This window comes from Poecilia reticulata, linkage group LG15 (assembly GCF_000633615.1).
Source record: "Poecilia reticulata strain Guanapo linkage group LG15, Guppy_female_1.0+MT, whole genome shotgun sequence".
In the NCBI taxonomy this organism is placed as follows: Eukaryota; Metazoa; Chordata; class Actinopteri; order Cyprinodontiformes; family Poeciliidae; genus Poecilia; species Poecilia reticulata.
In genome coordinates, this window is record NC_024345.1 from 1,473,989 (window position 1) to 1,489,476 (window position 15,488).

General features: G+C 37.7%; 1 protein-coding gene across 1 annotated transcript in view; it reads left to right on the plus strand.

The window, feature by feature from the left end:
• The first annotated feature begins 2,173 nt into the window (after positions 1 to 2,173).
• Positions 2,174 to 15,488, plus strand: part of ehbp1 (EH domain binding protein 1) — a 159,071-nt gene continuing 145,756 nt past the window's right edge. The window contains exons 1-4 of the mRNA XM_017309054.1: positions 2,174 to 2,534; positions 3,086 to 3,549; positions 14,117 to 14,174; positions 14,333 to 14,428. Coding sequence (XP_017164543.1) covers positions 3,446 to 3,549; positions 14,117 to 14,174; positions 14,333 to 14,428 — 258 coding nt within the window. The 5' untranslated portion in view covers positions 2,174 to 2,534; positions 3,086 to 3,445. The remainder of the gene's footprint in view (positions 2,535 to 3,085; positions 3,550 to 14,116; positions 14,175 to 14,332; positions 14,429 to 15,488) is intronic.

Consider the following 15,488-nt stretch of genomic DNA (forward strand, 5'->3'; position numbering starts at 1 on the left):
ATTGAATTCCTTACAAATACAATAATGATGCTAAACATTCCAAAATTTAGCTACTAGGGTTATTGTTGCTGTGTATTTTGGTTGTCTGTATTTGGGACAAATCTTGACCCGAAAATGACTGAGCAGACATTCAAATGCTATATGTAATATACATTTAAAATAAATATTTATATTTTTTTCAGAGCAAATGCTCACATGAGCCATGTCTTATCTGAGTTGGCTGATTTCAGGTTCTACTGATACCTTTTTAAATCGCCTACCAGTCCAGCAAACTGCTCTTTCTGAAGGCGCTGCCATTCAGTTTTACATCAACAGCCTATTTTGATCATTTTAACTGCCGATAAATGTTGAAGTGTCCTAATTTATTTCTTACATTAAGTCGCTTCTTTTTTTTTTAAAGGAAATTTTACAGAAAATTCATAAAGTTCTTCAGCTTTTTTGATCTCTTTAGATTGTTTGAATTTTCCCTCTACTGTTAAAACTGACATTATGTGTCTGTGTGTGTAAATACGTAAGAAAATCACAGGCTGTCTTACTGTGAGCTAATGTATTCACATGACCTCACATTTAGTTTTTAGTGTGATCATAAATAAAAACAGGAAACAGAAATCCAGTGTCTCAAATGATGCTTGTTACCCCAGGCAACAAATACACGGATAAGAAATCAATTTCCTGTTATTATGCCTGAATCTTCTTTTGAGATTAAATGAATCTGACTCATATTATATTTCCCTCAGCAATCCTGGCCTCAGACATGCATCTTCTTTTGCTCTCCATTTACAAGGCTGTGGTTGTTGAGAGTGGCTGAGTGAAGTTCTGTGCTGTGTGTGTGTGTGTGTGTGTGTGTGTGTGTGTGTGTGTGTGTGTGTGTGTGTGTGTGTGTTTGGAGAGACAGGAAGGAGTATTGATTTCTGATGGATGGGAAGTGTTCCCTTTCCTCCCAATATGGGAAACAAAACCTCCCAGCATGCAGAATTATAAGGTTAATACCCACTTATTAATGAGACCGATTCAGGAAATGGAAGTCTCATCTTCACTTAAAATGCTTAGATCAGCTATTCTATCTCAACTAGCGTGTTCTTTGTACTTGCGGTAGCAGACACCAAGTAAAATGTTTAACACAAAATATAGGACTTCAATTCAATACTCAGAAACACAAATATGTTTGTTTTAAAACAATTTTCAATAGAAATTACATCAATTTGACAGGTAAAAAAAAAAGTGTGTCCATGCCATAAACGTACTAAGCTGCAGCGCAGGGCCTCCAGGCCAGCAGGGGGCACCAAAAAGACCTTGAATACATCTTTAAAGTTTTATAAATGAAAAGTAAATGAAAGTAAACAAATAAAGAATGAAATTACTTTTAAACTTGTTTTGGATTTCAAATATTTATGTTAACTAGCCTAGATTTTTTTTCAACACACTTTGTGTAAAACGTCCTGCGTCTACATAGGTTGGACATGCTAAGACACAATAATAATAATAAAACATAATAATAAAGCTTTTGGAATGGCTGAGTCAAAGTCTGGCTTTAATTGTGATTGGCTTTTTGTGGCATGACCAGAAAAGCTCTATCATTCAAAAACATCAAATTCCAATGTGGCTGAATTAAAAGAATCTTGCGCAAAAAGACTGGATCAAACTCCCCCATTTTCCAGTTATTAGAAATGCTTTAACGGTTGTGTCAAGGACTGCACAATAAACTAAGTTTAGGTTTTCACACAAGGCTAGGTTTGACCAAATATTTTCCTTTTAATAAATAAATCACATTTTGATCACAGTTAAGTAATGGGGCTGCAATCCATAAGGGTGGCCCCAAACTCCCTCGGCCCCTTCTTTCGTGGCGCCACTGCCATCCAGGTAGGCGAAATGATGGGGAGAAGCTGCGTCAAGTCAATTATAAAAAATCACACCGGAAGTAGGATGATCTTCCTTCAAAAATAAAACTTTTTTCCTGGTAGTTATAACATTCACAGAAAAAAACCTATATATTCCGTCACTTATTGATAAATATATTTAATTATTTAAAATATTTTTTCTGCATGTCAAATGTTTTGTTATTAGATAAGTGATAACTCGCAACATGTTCGGAAGCAATTTTATTTCGACGAGTTTAATCAAAAGCTCTGTGCAATTCTCCTCCCTTTACCAGCTGCCAGAGAAGCAGGTCAGTCAAACTATCGGTAACTATTGGCACTAGTTATCAGTGGGAATCCCTCTAAGAAGTCGGAATACTTTTGTCTGCGTAGTAGCGGGATATACACGCACAAATGCCTGTTCTTTCTCCGTCCTGAGACTCGGAGTTGACCGGCGGAGTAAAAGGTCTTAACCGTTAGGCAACGGTTTCCGCTCGTGCCGTGTTGTGATATAGCTAGCCGTTGCTGCTAGCGCGGCTAGCTAAAACTATGGCTTGTGTTGCTGGTAAGATAATTAGCAAAGGCTGCTCTGCTCCGGCTACTAGTCTGTAGCAGACAGCTCGCCATCTCTGTCGCTGAGCTTAGCTGTACTTGAAAAGCGTCGGATATCAATGTAAGGTGAGTGTTTACTGAGTGGCTCTGAAGCCTAAATGGTCCTGCTTAGCGGAATGCAGCGGCTCGGACTATTCCCTGGATTCAGAAACATTCCATTAAATATCATGCATGACTCCAGAATGTTTCTACGAATCCCAGTTTTGGATAGAGTCCACCAGTATAGCGTTCGTGGACAAGTCATGTAACTCGACTCGTTTTAGAGTGATGTCACTGCGTCTCTGTTTACTGCCTTGGTACATATATTCATATTTTAACACTCCAAGTTGTTTCTGTGCGCCAGTGAATCCTTAGTCCCCCCCCCCCCCTCTCACCAGAGCTCCCCGGCATGCAGTACTGGAGCCCTCTCAAACACATTCTTACACTTGAACTTACGCTGCTGGTTGTCTATAAGCTTTTGTATTGTGACATGTGCAATGTCATTCTCGCTCCAAGCATCTTTGTAATTGGGAAGGAAATAATTTCTTTAATTCACATTGCGGGAATTGTAGAAATCATCCAGATTACACTATATTGCCTTGGCTCTAAAGCCCGTCCTTTTTTTCTCTCTTTTGCAGGAAGATCATCTGATGGAAACATGATATTCATACCCAATGGATTACTCATCATGCCGTTTGAATTTATGGAGTGCGTTTCCTCTCAGGATCATTCCCACCTTTAAATCAGACCTGGAATACCTCAGAGACATCATGTGCTTACATTTGGAGTCATTCAGCAGTTTGTAAATATCACTCACTGCCGCTGGACCTCAACCTTTTTTTTCACGGGTTTCTGGTGGAACATTAAGTATGTGCCTATCCAGGTTGGACATGCTTGGAGACATATAAACACTAGCTTGATTTTTAATTTTTATTTTTTTTTTAAAGAAAGTCCAGGGGCTGTAAAACCTCACAGAAACTATCAGTTCCTATAGAATCATGGCCTCAGTGTGGAAGAGACTGCAACGTGTGGGGAAGCATGCCTCCAAATTCCAGTTTGTGGCTTCATATCAGGAGCTGATGGTAGAATGCACAAAGAAATGGTGAGTAATGATAGCACTGTCACTGAAGCGCAATGAAAACTCTTTAAAGGAAAGCTGAGTTCACTTCTGGTGGCCATAACACACACGCAGGAACAATTTTCTTAGAGTGCAGACATGTGTTTTGTTGGGAGGGGCCTGACCTTGTGAAATTGCTTCCCCCCCTGTTTAATTTTGTTGTGATTTCTCAGTCAGTCTGAGCACACACCAATATGAAGATCTCACAACATTGAATATAAGTACTATTGTTTCCTTAAAATTAAATAAAAAAAACATGGAATGCGATCTTTATTTAAAACAGCTACACTGGCTCATGTGAAAGTGCTATACATGATAATTTAGCAGAAAAATTAAATAACCTAAATTTGTCAATTTGAGTGTTTATCGCATGTATTAATCTTTATAGCAGTGGTATAACAAACTAATATAAGAGCTTTGTTATTCAATGTTCCCACCATATTTTTTGTTCAAACACTGTTTTGGAAGTTTCAGTGGAGTAAGTTTTCTTATCAAAAGGCACTTTTCAAAGGTTTTTATGGCTCTACTGGCCTTGATTCAACATTAAATGGACAGGAAGAATGGGAAGACATGCAGCCAGTGGTCCAAGGTCAGGAATATTAGTCTGACAATCAATAGAATAAAAAAAATTGGCACATTTTGCACATTTTTTAAAGTGTTTTTTTATGCTATTAGAAATATATTAAAAGATGCAAATAAACTAACAATTTAGTCCTTTTTTAAAATTGAATACATTTTATTGTCTAAAATGAAATAATAATGTAGCATTTCTTTAGTGTACGATTGTCAAGAGTTCTGTAGATTATACACATGAGGAGTGAAAGTCCAGAGAGGCAGACAGGCGGAGATAACGGAGAAGAGAATGGGAGCTGCGTGTTGCGGTTCCGCCTGCAGCCCCGTGTCCTGCAGTGAGGGAGAAGCCGGGGCTTGTAAAAGAAAGATGTAGCCTGCAGACGCGGATTCTCAAGTGGCTTGCTGTAGGCGTGACTAACTCCGCTGCGCACAGCTTCGACCTGGGACAGATGTTAACGTGTTGGAGAATGGAATGAGAAAAATGTACATCTCTTACCAGAGCAAAGAGTGGGTGGCCCCCAGTACGTAATCAGCACTTCATGTTGCTGCTGTGGATTCTAAGATGTGGATTTTTTTTTTGTGATTGTGCGCATTCTGAACGTTGTAATTTTTAAAAGACAAAAAAACAAAACACGTGCTTATTTTTATAATTGATAGTTTTACTATTTTCCCCACTGCTTTTTCAATGAAAATGTCAATAAATAAATACCAATAAATTTGAACATATTGCGTGCAGTTTAGAGATACAAATCACTTCTTCATGTGATGGGTGTTCTAAAGAAGCAATGGGAATGTTTTTCAAGAGCAGTATTTGTGTTTGTGGGACTATAAGTGCTGTGACACACAAGCTGCGTTTCCATTACAATTGTGTGCACCGTCCTCGGCTTTAGTAGCTCTAAAATCCTAAAAAAAAAAAAAACAGCACAACCCTTTAATTTATGGAGTCAAAAACTGGGGAGAAAAAAATTCCGGGTTGTAAAAGTCCGATCGCATCCAGCCTTCGCACCAGGGGTATGTGATATGGACATAGAATTTCTCCTAATACTTCATTATTTTATTTTATTTTATTTGCCACCAATAAATTAAATTTATTATGACAATGATAAATCTAAATTCTTATCATGAAAAAGTTTTCATGATAAATTCTCAACAATATTAGACTCTAGTCATACACTGAGAAACTAATTAGATTGAAGTGTTAAGAATTGTAGAGAACACCTGACCTGATGAGTAAAAGAGAAGTCTTTATCTATAATTGGGAACGCTCCAGGTGACAGCCACTTGACACCCGAAGCCATGAGTTTAGTTTGTGCTCAGATGAATAGATCCGTTCAGCAGGACTAATTCAATTAGTCCTTGAGTTTTTATAGATACTTAAAGTTAATACCTGCTTGAGCAAGGTTGATCATGTTCATTGTGGTGATGCAGCAGAGTCAGAGAGTGGGTTCGTCATCTGCTGAGATAATTACGTTGAAAGAGTCGGGTTACAGCAGAAGCCTGCATTGTTGCCAAGTATCCATTTCCTTTCATACCTGTCATTTATCTGGAAACTATGGTTTTTTTTGTAGTTTTTTTTTTGTCTTGCTTCAAGCTGCTAATGAAATAAAACTTTCTGTGGGAATTCCTGCCATATTTAGTTTTGAAGAAGAAACTTTCACCTCTGTTCTCTGTACCCTGCGTTAGTCTGATCAGATTTACAGTTCTTTGTTTGCCTCTGAAATTAAGTGCCCTTAGTGTTCAACCACCACCTGCCATAAGTTGGATTCTAAAATGTTAGTAAAAGATATAAAGAAAAGCAGAGGATTACATTGAGGAGTGACAATTTGTGTTTTTAACTAGCCACTGTTGCTGGTTGAATAAAATTTTGTACCCAAAACTAGCCTGACCATTGTCTTCCTGTCCAATTCCATTTGATTCTCATCACCCTTCACTTCTCCACCTGGGCTTTTTCCCATTGATTTGAATTTCTCCAGTAGAATTTCTAATCGGCGAACAGACAGACATTTTTTAGAATTGAAATCTGCCTATAGTTTTAACAATGGCAACAGAGAAAGTGAATAAAGCTGTTCAGTCCATGTTGGCCACACTTCTAAATATTGAATTAAAATTAACAATGGTCTCATTTGGCTAGGTACTTTTCTCTTTCTAGTGGAGAGCTATTGTTTACACCGCAGGCAAATTCTGGTAAGCTTTATTTAGCTTGCTTGAAATTATTTGTTGTTAATGGACAAACGTTAGCAGTTGGGCAACATTTAAAACTTTGACAGGGTCCACGCCTCCAGCGAGAAATTACTCAACAGCCAAGGGACCAGACCCTCGGTACGAAGCAAAGCGTAAAACAAGGGCCTGGTTTTTACCTGGCTAAATGAAACCTTTGCGAGACACTTTTTTTTTTCTGGGTGTGTATTTGAAGTTTAAGTTTAAAACAACCTGTATTTGTACCAATACACTCATACTTGTATACTTCTACCAATACACTATGTTCTATCGGTAAAATAAAAAATAAGCACATTTGTTAATTGATACAACCTTTGATTGTCAATTCTTAATTCTGTAAAAAGGCATACTTATGTCTGAAAAACATTTTGTTTAACATTATTTAGTAACAAAAATGCCTGACTCTTTTGAAACTTGACAAATTATCTGGACAACATTGGGACCAGAACCTTGGTTTCTATCGTCCAACTAGCCTTGGCACTTTTTGTAGAAGTGTAGTGGTTTTTGGAACCTCCACACACCGCAGGCAAACTACAGCACAACCAGAGTAATTCTGCATTTCAATACAGTCTCTCTTCTACTGACCTCTGTCTTTGCTGCAGTTTGACAGCAGCTCGGGTGCATTGCTCCCCCCCACAAGTTTTAGGAACTGAATGCTACAAATCTGTTCAAATTGCAAATTGGCCACTTTGGCTTGTGGGTTCATGAAATTTACCCGCATTTAAATACTTTTTTTTTCTATCCCTCAATTAATAAAATATAACTTGGGCATTTTCTTTAGGAGTCTTACTGTTGATGGGTTTTCTGTGATTGATTTTAGTCTCTTTCTGGTTGCATGCAATTATGTGAATAAATCAAATGCACTTTGAGAATTATTCTATTTTTTCTTGGCAGTGATCACATAGAGAGGGCCTGTCATTGAATAATCAAAACATTTAAAAAAATATTAATGTTTTGTTTTTTGCAAGACTTTCAATAGCTTAATTTTTGTCAACCAACTTATAAACATGTTACATAATTTTAAAATGCAAAGGGTGGATTTTGAGGTTTGCTTTGTGCAATATTCAACTTCAGTTTGATGACATCTAATTAAAATCCCTAATTCATGTAGTAAGTATTCTCTAACTCCCTATGGTAAAGAACTGTGAAGAGAGGTTCTCATAAGCTCCATTATAATTTCAGAGCCAGTAAAAATGGAGACATTCTTAATGTGCAGTGTTATATTTCAACATTTGAGTTTTCTTTGGATGCTCTTAGCAAAACGCTGAATCTCTACCTGCTTTTTTTTTTTCCCCCACTGTTGCAAAATCCGAATGTGTGCGCATAGTAAATTCCTTAGTTTCCTCATACCACTGGACGGCTTATTGTTTCATTGGAGGTTACCAGCGAACGTCAGGCTTTGACATGTTAAGTTCTGTTGAGCATGTGTTCGTCTTGGCAGGCGTTCATAGGATCGTCTGCCAGATAATTCTCTCCCTGCCAAACGCTCGACGTGGCTCTTTATTTTACTCAAATCTGACGGCCTCAACGGATTCTTCAGCACAGGTCTTTTGGCACCAGCAGATGGTTACCTTGCCAGGTGATAGCACAGAGTTGAGGTTTTTGGTTGTGAAGGAATTTTGGATGAAACTTTTGACACTGCATTTGAGTCTTTTTAGACTTTGGAGCAACAACAAATCTGGTGTCCTGTGTCAATTGTGACCTCTGCAGTATTAGTCATCCACAGTGCTGTAAGCTAGCTGGTTCCAGGAGGAATTGTTTTCCAGTATGCAATACTTTATATATTTTTAGGGATGAACGTTGTATTGGCACTAACATCAGTATCAGTCGATGTTAGAAATTTAACATATTGGTATTGACCGATATTGGTAATATTTTTTAACATCTGTATTAGCCCGATAGACAAAATTTTATATAACACTGTGGTTTAAAGCTGCCCGGAGTTTCTGATGATTTCCCAGAGGGTTATGCTAAAGACCGCAGGGCATCTTAGGTGAGTCCTTGAATGAAAGAAACTGGACAAAAATGTCTATTCTCGATATCTTTGTGTACTGTATGTTGGACAAACTCAGAAAGGCCACAGAGGAGAATACATTTGAACATTTGCCTTGTAAGAGACAACAAGTTTGCTTTAAGTAGACGACCCCTTGACCTTGACTTTTGCCTTTTTAAATTTTTTTTTGCTGTGAGTAATGCCAGCTTTGAAACAATATCAAATATGTTGTGGTTCCTTCTTTTACCTACAGGAAACATAGGGCAGCCACAACTTCCTGACACACCCTGCACTTCCAACCATCCTGACAGATTACTGTCCACTGTACTTAAAGTGTTTAACCACAAACACTTTTTTTTTGTTTTTTGCCTGAAATTGTTTTATTTGGCTTACATTTTATTTCACTGTATTTTGGCTAGCACCTTTAGTCCTGTAGTGTTTAGTATGTGTGGAATATTTTTGATAGTTGGGTCCTAAAATACATTAGTTATGTTATGTAAATAAATTATTAAACCATGTTCCTTATATTTTAAAGTCAATTTCAATTTTTTTGTTGTTGCCCTTTTCCCAAGTTTTTTAACATCTTTCCTCTGACCCTTATGCACATTGAATCAGCCAGAGGATTAAAACCACTTGGATGTGAAGTGCAGATCAACTCAGGACATTTGATACTATGAAACCTAGATCTGGATGATAATTTGACACACTCCAACCAGACCAACCCCTCATGGTTTTGGCTCTTCCTACTAGGGGTGTAGCGATACAATAATTTCACAATACAATACAATATGGAATATTTTGGTCACAATACGATATGTATCAATATTTGTTGAGCAATACAATTCGCTACGTTTCAGTGCATTTTTACGATTTTCTGAAAGATTTTAGAAGGACAGAGGGATTTTAGTGACATTTTGTGTTCCATAGACTTGAATTTAGTTAACTGAAAACTGATTAAAAGCACCAACTACACAATACCTGACTCTGATTTGACAGTCTTAACAGTCTGCAGCTGGACAAATTGATACAAAGATGCAGTGAGAGAATTAGTTTCTGTTATTTAATTCATGTGGATTTGACATAAAACTCAAAAGTTTAAACGGTAATCCAGGAGCAGAGTGGGGAGATTATCAGACTCTGTAGACTCTCAATATGCAAATGATTGCACTTATGTTTTTTCTTTTGGACACTGTGGCTGCATTTTGGAGTAAAAATGCAGCCACAAATGCAGTCTTTTAAACGAAACCGCTAAGCTAAAAACTAATTACGAAGTGAATGCCTCCAGTCGAAATTTGCATTAATTTCGCGATCTCACTGCTTTTGCAACTGCTCCGTTCGCGCCGCTACTCCTTTCCGCTGCGCCGTTCCGCTTCTCATTCACGGTTACTTGTGCAACTTTACTTCGTTTCTCAGCAACAAAATACAGCCCATCGTTATTTATTGAAGATTTTACATTTCCGAAAATACAGGAATCTAATGTTTCGTTTCGTTTTGTACGTTTGGAAGCTCATTCCCTCTCACATAATCGTAAAAGCCGGGGAATGGCGGCGCTTTTGACATTTCTCTGACATTTGGAAAAATATGGTTTACTAATTTTAGCATAACTCCGGTTATACTTGGCCTATTAACACAATTTAAARACTGGTGTGTAGTTTATAATGTGCACTTTAAGCTCAAGTTGAAAGTAAGACTGATGGAGGCGGAGTCTTGCTGCTACGCCGTAACAAATTAGGCGTTAAAAAGAGCTATAAGGCTATGGACCCTTATGGTTTAACAGATCGATACTCGCGGATGAAAAATCGATACTTTCCGAGGGCGGAAAATATCGATATATATCGCAGAATCGATTTAATTATACAGCCCTACTTCCTACTATAATGTCCTCCCCCCACCCCAATTCATAATGTACCCAGCAATTGTAAAAGAGCTTTCCATGGACTTTTAATTGCCTTTGTAGCCACTGCAATCTAAAGTCAAGTGATAGTTATATTTTAGCTTGGGATGCACTGATCCACTTTTTCCACTTCTTATACCAATATCTGAGATTTAGTATTGGTATTCAGCACAGAAAAACAGTGCTGAATTGACTTAAATGTTCATTTAAAAACAAACAAACAAAAAAAGCAATTCAGACATAAATGTACTGAATTACAAATTTATTTGTCAACTCTGCACCAGTGCAGCCCATTTGAAGACACCAATAGCTTCACAAGCTTGGTCAAACATGTAAAAAGAAAAGCAAACTTTAATTTGTTTAGTCCAGTGGACTTAAAAGTACAACAGCCAATGTAAAATAAATATTTAAGAAACAGAAACTTTTTCTTAAATATGTATGTTTACATGTTTGAAATATGTGAAATATGTTTGAAATATGTTCAAACATGTAAAAAAAAAAGTAAAGGCCACTAACCTTCTTTCAAATGGTTCAGAAAGTACAATTATGAATTCTATAAGAAAGCATAACATCACTCAGAGCAAAAAGCATAAAATTGGACTGAAAGTCTTGTATTCAGATATCTAAAATTAAGACCTTACATTTTCTTTAATGACTTCAAGACATTTTACTTGGCTTTAAAAGCATTAATCACAGGTCTTAAATTTTGTTGTGATAGGACTATTTAATCTCATAAATTTAATCTCATAAGTTTTTTTTTTTTGCAGTACTTTTCTATCAGGTAAGACTTTGAATTGTACTTCGATATCTTCACTCACTGCATTCTGTAAGGTAAGATGCTGTTAAGGCTTGCTAGCCAGCTAGCTGTAATTTTATCAACAGTTGACTGGACAATGTTCGTCTTTACCATTTGCATTTGCTCACTTCTGTTGTTAACTTATACAACGCTGTTTACATTCTATGCAAAAAACGCTTGGCACTGTGAGGGTTAAGGCTGTAGAGAGCCATACACAATATGAGAAGCACAAAGCAGATGCCAACAGCCACAAAAAGACCCAGAATTTTTACACCTTTGGTCCCCTGAAAAGAAAACAAAAACTTTTTGTAAACTTTTGTTGTGACATAGATGTTACATTTTATTCATAATGGTCATACAAAGTAGTTTTGAGTTGGTGAACATTACAGAAACCCCGGATGCAGACAGAAAGCTGGGATGCCGGAAGCTGTAATATAGAGGTTAATCCTAGCGGTTTGCCATCATTATCCTCACTTCCTCACTCACTGGTTTTATGATTCTAGGTTCACTTACCAAAGGACACACCATTTGTATGACATGCCCATCTGGGAGTGATGTGTTCAAAGCGACCCAAGGGAGAGAGGTTTTCTGAGAGTTGCTGCGGATGGGACTTTCTCAGGACTTTGCAGTGTTGAAGTTGGAGAGAAACTCAGAAATGGTGTGAAATCATTTAGCCTTCAGACAAATGGTTTACATTTTTCTCATAGCACAGCAAATGCTGCACAAAGGGAAACTGAGTGGCTGATATTTGTTTGTGTCCGTGCTTTGAGATAGCATGCGTCGCTGAACAATAGTTTCTTTGTGAAGAGCTTCTCCTCAAGGCTGAAATTGTTTTGTCATTCTCCCTGTGCTGTCATTTTGCTGTTTGCTATCTCTGGTACACTGTGTCATTGTTTCCCATAACAGCTGCTTTGGTATTTGGCTTTGAGAGTTGATGACTTAAGGGTTCATGTAGATGCAGTAAATCCAGCTGGCAATAGTTATTTTTCTTAAAAGTGATACTTGTGGTATTACGGTTGCATCAGACTCTTAAAACCAAGGTGTTGTGTTTCAGTGAAGGCCTTAGAGCACAGGTGTCAAACTCCAGTCCTCAAGGGCCACTGTCCTGCAGTGTTTAGATGTGCCACAGGTACAAAACACTGGAATGAAATGACTTAATTACATCCTCTTTGTGTATATACGTTCTCCAGAGCCTTGCTAATGGCCTAATTCTATTCAGGTGTGGTGCAGCAGAGGCACATCTAAAAGTTGCAGGACACCGGCCCTCGAGGACTGGAGTTTGACACCCCTGCCTTAGAGAGAGCATTGGGAAACAAACCGCTCCATGAAGATCGAGGGAACACATCAGACAGGACAAGGACAAAGTTGCAAGGAAGTTTAAAACAGGATTAGAATATTAGACAATATTTAATACCTTATACGTCGCAGAGCTTTGTTCAGTCTATCACCTGAATATGGAGAGTATGGGACAACTGCAGACTTACAAAGACATGTCCATCCACATTAACTGACAGGCCAGGCATGATGGAGAGCTTTTATCGGAGAAGCTGGCAAGAGGCCGGTTGTAAATCTGGAGAAAGATTCAAAGCTCAGGTGGAAAAATCTGCCAACTCAATTACTTGTCACTCACATTACAAATGTGGCCTTCATTACTAAGGGGCAAGAAGGGGGCCAAGAGAAGTCCTACTTTTTAAAGTTTTCCACAAGCGTCACCAATTTAGTTGCAAATGCGACCTAATTTCTCAGTAGAGCAGTAAATAAGAAAAAAGTGAGGTTTCACCAGTGCTACCAGTCTTTCAAGGAGGAAAAAAAAGTCTCTGAACCAGTCGGAGATATTGCCCATTGTTCAGGTATTCATGTCGATGTGTTGTACTGCAGTCAAGTAGGCTTAGCTATTCAGATTAACAGGGTGGATGCAGCACAGATGAAGATAATATATAAACTTGAGGCCTGAGCCATTCAACAATCATTACCAGTGCTCTGATATGGAACAATAAAAACTCCCAGGCTGTGTGTGTTGCATCTGTAGGGGAGCGAAGTGGTAAACATCCTCACTTTTCCAGTAGATTTTGTGATTCCTCCATATTGTGCCACTGATAATTATGGCATTATTTTTGAGTCCCCAACCTGAGCGTACATGGAGTCTGACGTCAGCGCATCCTTGTGAACAAAAAATAATTTGTCATGGATGTGCTTAAATCTCACATACTTGATCAACACCTGGTCCGTGCCTGCCGGCCGCTCTGACTTTCCTTTGCTCATGCACGGCCTAATGTCTGCATTCCCAATGTAACATTGTGTATGTAACTAAACCACTCTTTAACAAACCCTGGTTCTAATTCATTTTGAATTGAGATGATAGAAAAGTACAATAACAGATCTATAAAACACAACATGCCGCAATAAAAGTACCTCCGCACTTTTTCATCGTTCCCTTGTTTCATTCACTGTTTTCACTTTTTTTTTTGAGAGAGAACAGTTTTACTGCGTGGTAAAAGTTTATCTAGACGCATATTATTTATCCCGGTATCTCTGCAAAATAGATACTCCAATATAATTGAATCTAATTTGATAACACTTATTTTAAACCACCGGCACTGCTTGTGAACGTTTCACAGTCCAGATCAGCTGATCTCTTGTGTGGACCAGCAGCTGGAAAATGGGATAATAAACACAGCTTTTAAAAGCAAGATTTGTTAGCACCACCTGATTATATAAAATGAAGAATGGTGGTAAAGGACTTTGTTGGAACTACTTTTTTTGGGGGTGGGGGGGTGGGAATAATAAGCTGTGAGCCCACCCGAAAGTAGCACATTGTCCTACTTAAGTTTCAAAATAAACTGCGGGACGACCAGAGATAGCCAGTTAGTGTTATTCTAATCCTAAAAAAACAGTTCAAACGGGTATGAATACTTTTGCAGAACACGGTATGTTTTTAATTCAAAGTGTAGTTCAGGATCTGCTTCTGTTGTACGTTAGCGTTTACGTTAAAGACTCAATACGGTTTTATGCTCTAAAGTCCAAAGATAAAGTAAATCTTTTTCCTTTTCCACCAATCCTCCATTTTTCTGTTTCACAGGCAACCAGATAAATTGGTGGTGGTTTGGACACGCAGAAGTCGTCGGAAATCCTCTAAGGTTGGTTTATACGTTTTAAATGGCATTTAAATCCTCTCTCTCTCTATGTATATATAGAGAGTATTTAAATGTCATTTAAAATATTTATATATATGTATAAACCCCATCTCAAATTTCCTCTTGGCATTGTTGTTTCTCTTCTCTCTCTGTCGCTGTAGTCCCATAGCTGGCAGCCTGGCATCAAAAACCCATACAGAGGAGTTGTAGTGTGGCCTGTACCAGAGAACATTGAGATTACAGTCACTCTGTTTAAGGTAAGCTACAGTTGTGTTAAGACTATAGTTGGAAATATGAGGAAAAAGAATGTGCACATGTACATTTATTACCAATGTTTTTGTTTTATAGTTGCTCATGTAATTGTATATAGACGACATTCCTTAATCTAAAGTACGTTGCTTACTTAAACATTCCAGAGCCTCTGTGCTGACAGACCAGCTCACTGTCCTGTTCCATTTCTTAGCCCTCACCAGGCTGCCTAACATTAACACTTTCAGTGCTGACAACATTTATCGGTACCCCTGCTAACATTGTCTAATAAGCCTGTGAATAAATACAGATTTTATTGGAGAAGCATAACACAGTATCTCACAAAAGTAAGTACACCTTCATATTTTTGTGACTATTTTATTGCATATTTTCATGCGATTAAACTGAAGTGGACACTTTGAAATGAGCCTGTCACAATAGGCAATAAATCAATTAATTGCTTGATGAATTTAAATGAGCCCTTTAATATATTTGAAATGTCAGCATTAACCTCCAGTACGAATTATTTATTTTTTTATTCCATTTTTTTTCTTATTGTGGGATTTCCTTTTTACATTATGAAACTATCCTGCATCAGTACAGTTACATATTTGCAGGCTTTTAAAATATTACAGCAAGAAATGCCACTACACGTTCAGAGGAGAAGGTGATGGCTTTTTACTTCCTGTCACATGTCTGTTCATTCTTAACAACAAGTTATTGTCTTGAGATGGAAACAAGACTTTTGTGAAGCTTCTTAGCAAATTCCAACCCTGATTTATCAAGACGTATCTTGTGAAAGTCTCTCCAGATATTTAAATCCTATCTTATGTGTTCCAGGTCTTCCATTCTACTTTCCTTTAGCCTCCACTTTCTTTTTTTTTTTTTAAACAGTCACAAACATGTATTTGTACTAAGTTTACCTTCTCCATTTAGATAAAGGCCAAATCAATCAACCCTGGCTCCGTAGCTTACCACCACCTCGTCTTCAGAGTGTTTTGTATCAGTTAACAAACAGTAAAACAAAATCCGGACCGTTACACAATGTGTTATGATTTTTTTTTATTT